Source organism: Marmota marmota, unplaced genomic scaffold (assembly GCF_001458135.2).
Source record: "Marmota marmota marmota unplaced genomic scaffold, marMar, whole genome shotgun sequence".
Taxonomy (NCBI): domain Eukaryota; kingdom Metazoa; phylum Chordata; class Mammalia; order Rodentia; family Sciuridae; genus Marmota; species Marmota marmota.
In genome coordinates, this window is record NW_025999990.1 from 225,100 (window position 1) to 237,916 (window position 12,817).

Here is a 12,817-nt window from a genome sequence, read left to right on the forward strand (position 1 = left end):
GGGTATCGCGGGCCTGAACTGAGAGCGCGGCAGCTGGGGAGCTCCGGGGGCGTGCGGGGGTGGGGGGCGCCCAGAGGGGCTGAGGGCTCTCCCGCCCCGCGCACCTGTAGAGGCCGCCGGGCCCTTCCGTCTAGTTCGGGTCACGCGGCTCCACCCTGCGCCCCACTCACCTGCGCTGCGGCCGGGAAGAGCACGCGCCGCCTAGGGCACCGAAACCGGGATCGGGTTCTGAGGCGGGGCAGGGGTGGGCCGAGCAAGCTTCGCCCCGCCCGGCTTTGTCAGCCCGGACTCTCCAGTGAGCCCAGCTGCTAGGTGCCCCCCACCCAGCACCTCGCAGCGGGGTTAACTCCCGGCTACCGCTGGGAACCGCGCTTTGAGAAAGAAGGTAATTAAGCAACCTCTTCCGGAGAGTCTCAGAGCAAGGTGGCCAGCGTCCCCTTCCCTACCTTTTGAAAGGTTTGATAATGGATGAAGGATGAGTGCACAGTGCCTTAGGGACACACGGCAGTTAAGTAAACAACGTTAAAAAAATAAGAGAAACGAATGAAATCCAACATTTTAATTTCGATATAAATTATGTAAATATTTCCAAAAAGTTTCTAAAATATTATACTGTACAACATATAAAAAACAGTATCTGATAAGCTAGAGACAATAAACTGTAAATAAGGCACAAAGTTTATTTACACTCAGTTGCATCTTATACTATTTTGTGATTCATATTTACAACATAAAGGTTTTGATTTCTGGATGATTCCTTCACATTTTCTGATATTTGGCATAATGTTCAAACAATACACACTGATCTCCTTCCCCTAACCCATTCACAAGACTAAATAAATACTAGAGAAAAAAAAAGTTAAGAAGAGTACTTGAAGGTTTGATTTTCTATTTAATTCAAGATGACAGAAGAGTCAAGTTGCTTGTGATGAAATACTATAATAATAATTAAATTGTCTATAATTCACCAGAAAAGTATATTAACTCTGTTCAAGTACTACTTGAATCTGTCAAGGCTGATTTCTATGTTCCATCACTCTCATAATCTTCTATTATTATATCTTCTTCTTCCATGTCCACTTGGGAGGAAAAAGGTTGAGGCTGGCTAGCAGGCAGTTCACTCCCACTATTCTGACTCAAAGGAAGAATTTCTGGTTCAGCAGTCTGAGTGGGTTCACCCTGATTTTCCTCTGTAGTCTGTGCTCCATTAAGCTGTGCTTCATTTCCAGTGTCAGGGTCTATCAATCCATGCTCTCTGTCCATCAGGGCTTCCATTTTCAATCTGTCAGATTCACAGTGCAGATATTAATTGTATACAAGGAGGGGATTACTTTATAGTATGAGTGTGATGATTTTGAAACCACCTTCTCTGGTCCTTCATTTATCTTCACTGTGTACACTGTTTAGCCAGTCCCTTTAGTTTAACTATAAAAACCAAAACTAAGCTGGGTACCATACTACATACCTGTAATCTCAGCTATACAGAAGGCTGAGGCAGGAGTATCTCAAGTTTGAGATCAGCCTCTGGGAAACCTAGTAAGACCCTGTCTCAAAAAATTAAAAGGGCTGGAAATGTAGATCATGATAAAGTGCCTCTGGGTTCCATCCCCATTCAGAGGTGGGGGTTAGGGTGGGAGTGGGATGGCAGCCCAACCACAAGGTGAACAACTGAATAAGTTCTTATAACTAGCAATGCAAAGAGGGTTATGTCTTTAGTAAAGAGTTCCTACAGACTAAAATGAAAAAAAAAAAAAAACACCAAAAATGGGCACAAATAGAAAACTTATTAAAGAAATACAAGTGTTAATAAACAAATTGCTCTAACTTTGTAAATTTAAAAACTGAAATTAAAATAGTAAGAATTTTTTTTTTCTTTCGCCATACTGGGGGTTGAACCTAGGTCCTTGCGCACGCTCAGCAATTTTACTACTGAGTTACAATCCTAGCCCTATTTATTTTTGCTTTGAGACCAGATCTCACCAAGTTGCCCAGGCTGGCATGCACTTGTAATCCTCCTGCCTCAGCCTCTAGTGCAGCTGGGATTACAGACATGTACCAATGGGCCCTCCTGGCAAAGACACTTTTGAAGGGATAAAACCCAAGCAAGGTTCAGTGAAGCATGCCTGTAATCCTAGCCACTAGGGAGGTTAAGGCAGGAGGATCACAAGTTCAAGATCAGTCTTAGCAATTTAGCAAGACCTGTCTCAAACAAAGAAAAAAAGAAAAAAGAAAGGCTGCAGGGGGAGGGGTGCTCAGTGGGAGAGTGCTTGCCTAGTACATGTGAGACCCTGGGTTTGATCGTTAGCACCCCAAAAAATAAATAAAGGAAGAAAGAATGCTTAGAAAAGGCTGACGATGTTGCTTTAGTGGTAGAGTGCCCCTAGGTTCAATCCCCAGTACTGCAATCAATCAAATAAAATAACAGTAAAGTAATAAAACCCAGTTGATGGATAGTTTAAAGAAAAAGAACATACTAATACCGTGAAAGTAGGTATAAAATTGACAAAATATTCTTGGCAGCAACCTGGGAACAGAGACCAAAAGCCTCAAAAAGGAACAGACCTATTGACACAGCATTTCATTTCTAGGAGTTCATACAAGTAAATAATATTTGATGTGCAGAAAGGGTTATTTACAAGGCTATGATAACAAAAGTTGAAAAGGAGCTAAATATACAAAATAAGGTATGTGTTAAATTACAGGAAATCATGCAGCTATTAAATATTAAGTTAAATGTTAATATTTAATAAATAGTAAATATTATCAATATGAATCAAGATATTAAATATGGGAACATAAAGATAACAGTACTAGTCACTGTAATTCAGAACATCAACAAATCCTGCCTCCAAGTCAGATCACATAGTTGAATCGATGATTAAATAGTAAAGATTTCAATGCATTTAATTATATTTTAGGAGCAAAAAGACAATAGAAAATACTTATCCTCCCTCTATTTTTATGTCTTGATCTCAGGATGGAGACAGCAAAGAGAGCTGGTCCTTTTTGGGGGGCAATACTGGGGATTGAACCCAGGGGGCACTTTACCACTGAGCTACAGCCCCAGCCCTTTTTATTTTGATATAAGGTCTCACTATTCTGATATATTCTATCAGGAAAGGGTGAACATATGATGTTGAATAAAATGAAGGATCAACAGTGTAATTAAAAGGTCTTTAATCACTGGATGTAATATATGTATTTTTGTATCTGACATATAACTTTTATTTATGTATGTTGAGTATATTCAGTGGATATTTCAGTAACAGCTCTTCTTACCTTCTAAAGTGTTGCTTCAGAGGAAGTCTTCCAATATCTTGGATAAAAGAAATCTGAGCTGAAAACAAATATTTTTAAAAAATTTTTAAAACATCATCATTCTTTTATTTATTTTTTAATTGACAAATAGGAATTAATTTAACATATGTATTATCTCAGATACTTACTTTTTTGGTGAGAACACTTCAAAATACTCTTAGGAATTTCAAAAATACATTTTTAGGGCTGGAGTTGTAGCTCAGTGTTAGAGTGCTTGCCTAGCTCAGTGTTAGAGTGCTTGCCCAGCACAGGTGAGGCACTGGGTTCAATCCTCAGCACCATATAACAAATACAAATAAATAAAATAAAGATATTGTGTCCATCTACAACTAAAATATTTTTTAAAAATTCAATATTAACCGTAGTCACGATGTACAACAGGTCTCATGAGTTATTCCTCTTAACTAAAAGTTTTTGTCCTTTGACCAATATCTCCCCAATCTCCCCACCCTCGGCTCTGGGTAACCAATATTTTACTGTTTCCATGAACTGGACTCTTTTACTCCAAGTATAAATGAGATTATGTATATTAGTCTCTCTGTTTTTTTTCACTGCACATGACCTCTAGAAGCATCCATATTGTTACAAAAAAAAAAAAAGTTTTAAACAGTTTTCAAAGGAAAATGTATGAATAGCCAATAGGTATATGCAAAGAGGTTGAACATGACTATTCTTTAGGAAATCACAAACCAAAACCACAAACAGCTCCTAAGTAAATCATTGTTTGGCATGGTGGGGCATGCCTATAATCTCAGCAACTCAGGAGGCAGGAGGATCACAAGTTTAAGTCCAGCCTCAGTAACTTACTCAGATCCTGTCTCAAAATGAAAACTAAAAAAAGGGACTGGGGATGTGGCTCAGTGATAAAATGTCTCTAGGTTCAATACCCAGTATCCAAAAAACAACAAAATTATTATATGATCCAGAAATTCCAAAAATTTATGGGCATATACCCAAAAGAACTGAAAGCAGAGTCTCAAAGAAATATTTGTATGTTCCTGTTCATAGTAATATTACTCATGATACAGGTTGAATAATCCTTATTCAAAATGCTTGGGACCAAAAGAAGTATTTTAGATTTTGGACTCTGGAGTGTTTGTATATACATAATGAGATATCTTAGGGATGGGATCCAAGTCTAAACACAAAATTCATTTGTTTCATATATACCTTATACACACAGCCTAAAGGTAATTTTATGCAATATTTTTAATGCAGTCATATGAGTTCAGATGTAGAATTTTCCACAATGAATCATGTTGGTGCTTTAAAAGTTTCAAATTTTGGAGCACTTCAGATTAGATATGTTCAATCTATAGTCAAACTCAAATGTCCATCAACAGAGAAATAACCAAAATGTGGCAAATACATACAATGGAATATTATTTATCCTTAAAAAAGAAGGTAAATTATGATGCACACCACTCCAAGGAAGAACCTTGATGACATTACTCTAAATGAAATAAGCCAGTCACATAGGACAAATATTGTATGATTCCACGTATGGGAAGTACCTAGATAGTCTAATTCATAGAGACAGAAAGGGACTAGGAGAATGGAGAAGTGGGAAATAAACATCTAATGATTATAGAATGTCAGTTTTGCAAGATGAAAAAGTTCTGGAAATTCGTTGTAGAATAAAATGAAAATCCATACTATATACTTAAAAAGAGTTATGATGATAAATTTCATGTTACATGTATTTTATCACAGGTGAATATTTAAAAAGAATGACACAGAAGATTTCTAGGATGACTGCCTGAGTTCTTGTGTACCCATCCCCCAGTGAGTAAGCAAAACTGGTGAAAAATTATTTTTTAAAAATCATTTACAGTCTCTGGAAGTTGTCCTAAAAGCATACAGCAAATGAAGATATTCAAAAAAATCTAACAGGAGAATGTCTGCAGCATTTGAATCACTATCTTTCCCCACCCTTTCCCACCCCTAGTTCAGCTTAAGGGAAATTTTGTCCTACATGGGTGCAGCTAAGCTTGCAGAGCTCCCTTCTAATGAGTGTAGAGACAAGGGATCCCTTTCCCCACCCAGAGGTTATGGGTTTCTACCCCAGGTGCACTGCACCCTCACCCAACTGCAATCTTCTGGGCCCCAGTGTATTAGTAAAGCAGTGTTCACACTAAGATGATCAGAGGTCTGAAGGTGACCACTCAACCAGTATAGTGGCTCAGGGGGAAAGGCAGTTCATAGAAAAAGAGAGCTCTGAAGTTCTCCTCAAAGAAATAGGTTTTATTTGAAACACTGTGTGGGAAAGTTCAAACTTTTTTTTTTTTTAATTGTAGATGGACATAATAACTTTATTTTAATGTGGTGCTGAGGATCGAACCCAGTGCCTCACACATGCTAGATAAGCACTTTACCACTGAGCCACAACCAGCTCCTCTTAATTAAGAGCAGCATGCTAAACATAAGCCAATTGATTCATCAGAAAGAACTAGGAAAAGAGACAGCTAAGAGCTTTCCTGGAATCAGAACAAACCTTGGAGATGAGCCTCAAAAAACCTACTTGTCCCCAATCATAATGGGATGAGATTGGAGAAATTTGGGGGCACTGTTGAAAACAACGGAGCAATCAGCCAGTAATTAATGTAGCCAAACAGATGAAAGTGATACCAGCTAAGGCACACAGCTGTAAAGAAACATCAAGAGACAGAGCCTTGCCAAAACCAGCCTACCATAAGTAGGTGACTGAATGAACACACCCAAAACAGGGCTCTCTAAGAAGTATCAATGGCTTCATCTGCAGAAGATAGATTTCATTAAACAGTTTAGCCAAGTCACAAAACAAATAAGCACACAACAATAAAAACAACCCCCCAAATGAAGGAAGAGAATCAAGAGTCTAGAGTTGATGCAGTGTATGTGTAAAATGTCTGAGTTTTCAACAAAAAATGATTAGACATGCAAAGAACCAGAAAGCATGACCCATACACATGAAAAAGCAGGCAAAAGAAATTGCCTTTGAGAGGTCCCAGACATAAATTTAATAGAAAAAGACTTGGAGGAGTCATTATAAATATGTTCAAAGAAAGAAATCACGCCTAAAGAAGCAAAGAAAACTATAACAAGAATGTTTCATCAAGGGGCTGGGGTTGTGGCTCAGAGGTACAACACTCGCCTAGCATGTGTGAGGCACTGGGTTCAATCCTCAGCACCACATAAAAATAAATAAATTAAATAAAGGTATTGCATCCATCTACAACTAAAAATATACTTTTTAAAAAAGTTCTGGACCTGAAAAGTACAATAACCAAAATTTCAAATTCACTAGAGTAGACCTGAACCAGCAGACAAAAAAACCTAGAAAACAGAATGAAGAAAAATGAACAAATTCTCAGAGCAACTTAACTGTCTCAAAATAAAAAAATAAAAAGGACATGGCTAAGTAGTAAAATGCCTCTGGGTTCAATTCCCAGTAAAAAAGAAAAGCCAAGACATATCCACCACAAAATTTTATAATCCTTATAAAGTTTTCAAATCTAACATTATGAAGGTTCTTAGATATCTTTTCAAAATCCACTACACAATATAGAGAAACTGAATAAATAATAAAAAAATACATACATTTAAAAAATGGAAGACAGATTTTTTAAATATTCAGAAGGAAGGTACAAGCTGGGCATGGTGGCATATGCCTATAAACCCAGCTACTTGGGAAGCTGAGACAGGAGAATTGCATGTTTGAGGCCAGCTTCAGTATCAGAGACCCTGTCTCAAGAAATAAAACAGGAGCCGGGTTTGGAGATGGCAGGCCTGTAATCCCAGTGGCTCAGCTAAAGCAGGAGAATTGCAAATTTAAAGCCAGCCTCAGCAACTTAGTGAGGCCCTAAGCAATTCAGCAAGACCCTGTCTCTAAATAAAATATAAAAAAGGGCTGGGGATGTGGCTCAATGGTTAAGCGCCCCTGGGATCAATTCCCAGTACCAAAATAATAATAATAATAATAAAATAATAATAACAACAACAAAAATAAAACAGGTTGGAAATGTAGCTCGGTGACAGAGTGCCCCCGGGTTCCCAGTACTACAAACAAAACAAAAGCAAAACAAAAAAAGGGAGATACAAATATGGAAAGGAAAAACATCAGAATAAACTGGTATTAGACTGAAACTGAATGTACCGCTGTGAACTTATGTTTTCCACACACATTTCCTAGCTTTATTTCACTGGACTGGTCTAGAAACAATGATATTCTAATAACAATGATCATACTAGGTGTGCTCAGATCCTTTCTCATAAATATCATTTCACTGAAAGGACACAGAGCTCACTAAAATCCTGATTTCCAGAACTGGTGCAGAGAAAGTATGCAAGGAATCTGGAATGATTTGTTTCAGAAATTGAAACATTCAAAGAGTATTGGGGATACAACAAAAGGTAGAATTAGTTTAAAGCAAAGCCCATTAGTCTAATCTGGACAACCTGAGGTCAAAATAAATAATGATAGCAAGAAATTACAACTGAAGAAATAAGAATCAAGAGTCCATACTAACAATATATAGCCTATCAAATAAGTAAATAAAAAGGGGGGAAAAGCAAAGTTATACCTTATAGTACAATTCACCAACACAAATGTAGGAGGAATAATAGCATTTAAAAAATGTGTCAAATCATCCCAGATTCAAAATTTCATTATCAGAGGATGCTGTAACTAACGGGTGAAATTTTAATGAGAAATGGGGTCTTTTTTTTTTTTTGGTAGCAGAGATTGAACCCAGGGACACTTAACCACTGAGCCACATCCCCAGCCCTTTTTATATTTTATTAGAGACAGGGTCTCAAGTTGCTTAGGGCCTTGCTAAGCTCCTAAGGCTGGCTTTGAACTCTGATCCACCCTCTCAGCTTCCCAAACTGAGGGGAATGCAGGTGTCTGCCACTTCACCCAGCTGAGAATTGGGGTCTTTACACAGTTTCAAAGTATCTCTTCACAAAAATACTTAACTTTACACTGGAAAATGTGAGAGATACCATCTTACCAAATTATAAAACTATATTATATTATATAGCATTATATTCTCCTGACATGATACACTGAGAAGAAAGAATAACTTCTATGGTATTCCTGCCCAAAATACACATCCTGAAATCCAGTCAAGAGAAATCATCAAATTGAGGGATAGTGTATGTAGTTACTGTCCTACATGCTTCTAAAATGTCATGGACAAATAAACACTAAGGAACTATTCCAGATCAAAGGAGACTAAAGAGATGTGGCACTTAAATATCTAAAGGCATCATGTGATTGTGCATTGGACTGTGAACAAGAAAGGAGAAAAAAGGAAAACAAATTTATTTTATAAAATATATTATCTGGTAAATTGGCAGAATTTAAAAGGGGTCTATAAACTAAATGGTAGAAGTGTATCAACATTAATTTCCTGATTTTGATTTGCATACTGTGGCTATATAGAATGTCCTTGTTTTCTGGATGCACATTACAAACTTACTCAAACTTGATAAAAAAATTTTTTTGAATATGTGTGCTTATGTGTACAGAGAAAGAAAAAGACTGTATGTAAGGCAAATGGATAAAAATTTTTTTGTACTATTCTTGCATCTTTTTCTAGGTTGGAAATTACTTTGAAATAAAGTTAAAAAATTAGTGTATTCTTTAAAAAAAAAATTGGCAATAAGAAGGAAACTTCTGGATCCTGACCTATAGATTAATCATGTCCACTGCTCAACACTTTTGCCTGTGAATACACAACATTTAAAAATGTTAAGTATCAATATTCTCAAAAGCTACAAAATTAGTTTCTTGTGTTAAAGGTGATAGATATTTTTGTTCTTTCTTCTGATCACCCAAAAGGTAAATTCTTATCTTTAGAATTTCTAAGAAGTTTGATGAGGTATATGGTAGGTTACTAACATTTTCAGTGTCCTCTGCTCTAAACTGAAGGTTAGCACCATGTGACTGTTAATGAAATGTGGCCCTTAAAATACATATTAAAAAGAGAAACAACAGCTGGACCGGTGCAAAAAATGTCTATAATGCCCAGCTACTCAGGAGGTAAGGCAAAAGGATCTAAATTTGAGCGAGCCTGAACAACCTAGCAAGACCTTGTCTCTAAAACAAACAAACAAAAAGAGTGGGGGATGTAGCTCAGTGGTAGAATGGGTCCAATTGCCAGAACTGTAGAAAGCAAGAGAGAAACTGATAGAAAAACTGGTAAAGTTCACAGAAAAGTAAATCTCAGAAGAAATACAACCTGTCCAAGCATGTACTGTCTAAGTGTTTATAGAATTATTTATAATTTCAAAACTTGAAAATATATTATAATGAACACCAGTTGTAATAAGTCACACAAAATATTCATCAATAAGGTTAAATAAACTTTTAAATCTTGAAAAATATATTAATTTCAGTATATTTTAGCATTAGTACTTATAAAATATGAAATACTATCCATGGTAAGTGATAGATGTCAATTAATTTGTCTCATTCTACCTATTTCTATAAGCACAGAAAAAAACTTGGGGAGACTTCACACTAATCTAAGGTAGGTAACCTTAAAGGTAACGTACTTTCAATTTTTACTTTATGTACTTACATATTTTTGTTTATTGTAGTTGGTACTAGAGGGATTGAACCCAGAGCCTAGGCTCTATTACTGAGCTACATCCCCAGCCCATTTTTACTTTTCATTTGGAGACAGAGTCTCCCTAAGTTGTCCAGGTTAGCCCCAAACTTGCCATCCTCCTGCCTCAGCCTTCTGAGTTGCTGGGATTACAGCTGGGTATATATATATATATATTTGGTACTGCTGGGCCTTGTGCATGCAAGGCAAGCACTCTATCAACTGAGTTATATCCCCTCCCCAATTTTTTTAAACATAAGGCATATATTAATTATGGATCAAAAAGTAAAGAAAAGGAAAAAAAAAACTTATCTTACTAGTATATAACCATAAATTGACACAAAAAGAAATTGGCATAAATACTACTTCTTGGGAAAAAAGAAAACCTCTTAGTACCTTGATTTCTCATTGGAATGGTTAGCAGAGCAAGATATGGCAACAGCTGAGTTTGGAGGCATAAAGCTGGTAGGCAGAAGTCAGAAAAAAGTGCTTTTGCTGCCATGCAGTTTTCCCGATACTGTTTGGGAAAAAAAATGATAGGAAAATGAAATTTTAAAATATAGTTATGTGTTCCAAATAAACTGTTTATTATATCACATACTGTGTGAGTTTACATACCACAAACATACTTTTGAGAGTTTATCTAGAAGGAATCCTTTAAGATTTTTCCTAGCATTATCTAATATTATGTTACATCAGCAACAACCTCACACATCGTGTTTATCAATCATTCTGACTGTATCAAGAGGCCATGTCTAAGTGACTGACCTATATAATATAGGCTTATATAAGAACACTTGATGATGTTGATATAACCATGAACCTGTTTGACAATGTAGTTTTTTTTTTTTTTTAGTAATTTTTTTACTTGTTGATGGACCTTTTATTTAATTTATTTATATGTGGTGCTGAGAATTGAACCCAGTGCCCCACACATACCAGGCAAGGGCTCTACCACTGAGCCACAACCCCAGCCCCAACGATGCAGTTCTTGAACATGCTCCACCAATGTTAAAAGTTCTCAGAATGTGTCTGTGTAGTTAAGTGATGAATGAATGTACATCATGAGTAACTAACAGTCACTACGGTGTACATCAGACCTCAAACTTATTTCTTCTAATTGAAATGTATATCCTAGGTTTTAACTAAACTAGGATGTAACTAAACTTTGATTTCAGTAAAATTTGTGCTTTCAAATTTTGATATTTAAAAAAAATTTTTAAAAAAGACCTTAAAGAAAATGGTCCTTTTTACATTTTTATAATCATTCCAAGAAAACCGCAGGCTTCATCAACTTTTATTTTACTAAAATAAAACCTTTTTCTTTTTTCACTTTAAAAAACAAAACAGTCGGGGCTGGGATTGTGGCTCAGGGATAGAGCACTCGCCTAGCATGGGCGGGACCTGGGTTCGATCATCAGTTCCACATAAAAATAAAGGCATTGTGTTGTGTCCATCTACACCTAAAAAATAAGTATTAAAAAAAAAAGTCGTATATATACATATACATGTATATTTATATCTTAGTTCACATGCAATAAAATTCACTTTCATTCAAAGTATACTTTAAAATTTTACTTTATTTTTACCTTTTTAAATATTAGAAACCACTGAGGTTTGTGTAAGGGTCGAAAACTTGATCCTCCTCCTTGGCAATGAGCAAATCCTCGGGCTTTGTTGGAATGCATCACACCTCTTGTAGCTACAGATGTACTATATTCCCTGAGTAAAGAGCGTGTCTAATAAATGAGACAAGATATGAAATACATGAGATTTACAAAATAGTGTAATAATAATATTTTATTATTATTATTATTATTGTTGTTATTTGGTACTGGGAATTGAACCCAGGGGTACTTACTCACTGTACCACATCACCATCCCTTTTTATTTTTCTTGTTTTGAGACAGGGTCTCACTAAATTGGTTAGGGCCTTGCAAAACTACTGAGGCTGGCTTTGAACTTATGATCCTCCTGTCTCAGCCTCCTGAATCTCTAGGATTACAAGGCTTGTGCCACAACACCTGACTACAAAATAGTATTACTCATACTACTAAGGCATACATAAAAATTAACTTAAATATTTGGTTACTATGTGTTCACTTTTCCCAACATTACTGCAGCCCTAAAAATAACAGTGCTACAAAATTATTTAAAGCAAATTCAACTTTGACAAAAAACCAAATGCAGTGGAAGAACTCTGCATGGGTCTTGGATAGGGGTGAGGTAAACAACTGTACATACTTTTTTTTTTTTAAAGAACAAGGTATTTTTAAATTTTTTTAAGATTGTTGATGGACCTTTATCATATTTATTTATATGCAGTGCTGAGAATCAAAGCCAGTGCCTCTCACATGCTAGGCAAACATTCTACCACTGAGCTACAACCCCAGCCCTTTAAATACATTTCTGAGGCAACTGGGGACAATAAATTAATGTTAACTTTCTTAGATTTGATGTTATAGAACAGTATCTTTATTAATGCTTTAAGTATTAAGTGTCATGTTTGCAATTACTTTCCAATTATTCAGTCAATAACAAATGTGTAAATACATAGAGATTAAGCAAATGTTGCAAAACATAAAAAAACTAGTGAACAAAAAGTTAAATATAAGCCAGGTGCGGTGGTGCAGGCCTGTAATCCCAGCAGCTCAGGAGGTTGAGGTAAGAGGATCATGAGTTCAAAGCTACCCTCAGCAATGGGCAAGGCACTAAGCAACTCAGTGAGACCTTGTCTCTAAATTAAATACAAAATAGGGCTGGGGATGTAGCTCAGTGGTTAAGTGCCCCTGAGTTCAATCCCTTGCACCCCTACAAAGTTAGAAATATACAACCTTTCTTTTTTTTTTTCCTTCTGGTATCAGGGATTGAATCCAGAGGGTGCTTTACCACTGACTTACACCTTC

The 12,817-nt window shown here is 36.4% G+C and overlaps 2 protein-coding genes across 13 annotated transcripts in view; both read right to left on the reverse strand.

Annotated features, from left to right (window-relative positions):
• Marveld2 (MARVEL domain containing 2) overlaps positions 1–323 on the reverse strand; it is a 25,227-nt gene extending 24,904 nt beyond the window's left edge. Inside the window, exon 1 of one of the 3 annotated variants that reach the window (XM_015482268.2) lies at positions 171–323. The gene's annotated coding sequence lies outside the window, so the exon portion shown is untranslated. Of the gene's footprint in view, positions 1–104 lie in introns of all 3 variants that reach the window. The other 2 variants (XM_015482266.2, XM_015482267.2) reach the window with 2 other exon arrangements.
• Positions 324–544: 221 nt separating this feature from the next.
• The window catches only part of Rad17 (RAD17 checkpoint clamp loader component), a 37,027-nt gene continuing 24,754 nt past the window's right edge, over positions 545–12,817 (reverse strand). For 9 of the 10 annotated variants that reach the window (XM_048806067.1, XM_015482270.2, XM_048806066.1 and 6 more), the window contains 4 exons: positions 11,501–11,650; positions 10,308–10,428; positions 3,280–3,337; positions 545–1,282 (listed from right to left, as the gene is read on the reverse strand). In XM_048806067.1, the coding sequence (XP_048662024.1) occupies positions 1,024–1,282; positions 3,280–3,337; positions 10,308–10,428; positions 11,501–11,650 (588 nt within the window). In that variant the 3' untranslated portion in view covers positions 545–1,023. The remainder of the gene's footprint in view (positions 1,283–3,279; positions 3,338–10,307; positions 10,429–11,500; positions 11,651–12,817) is intronic. The other variant, XM_048806068.1, reaches the window with a different exon arrangement.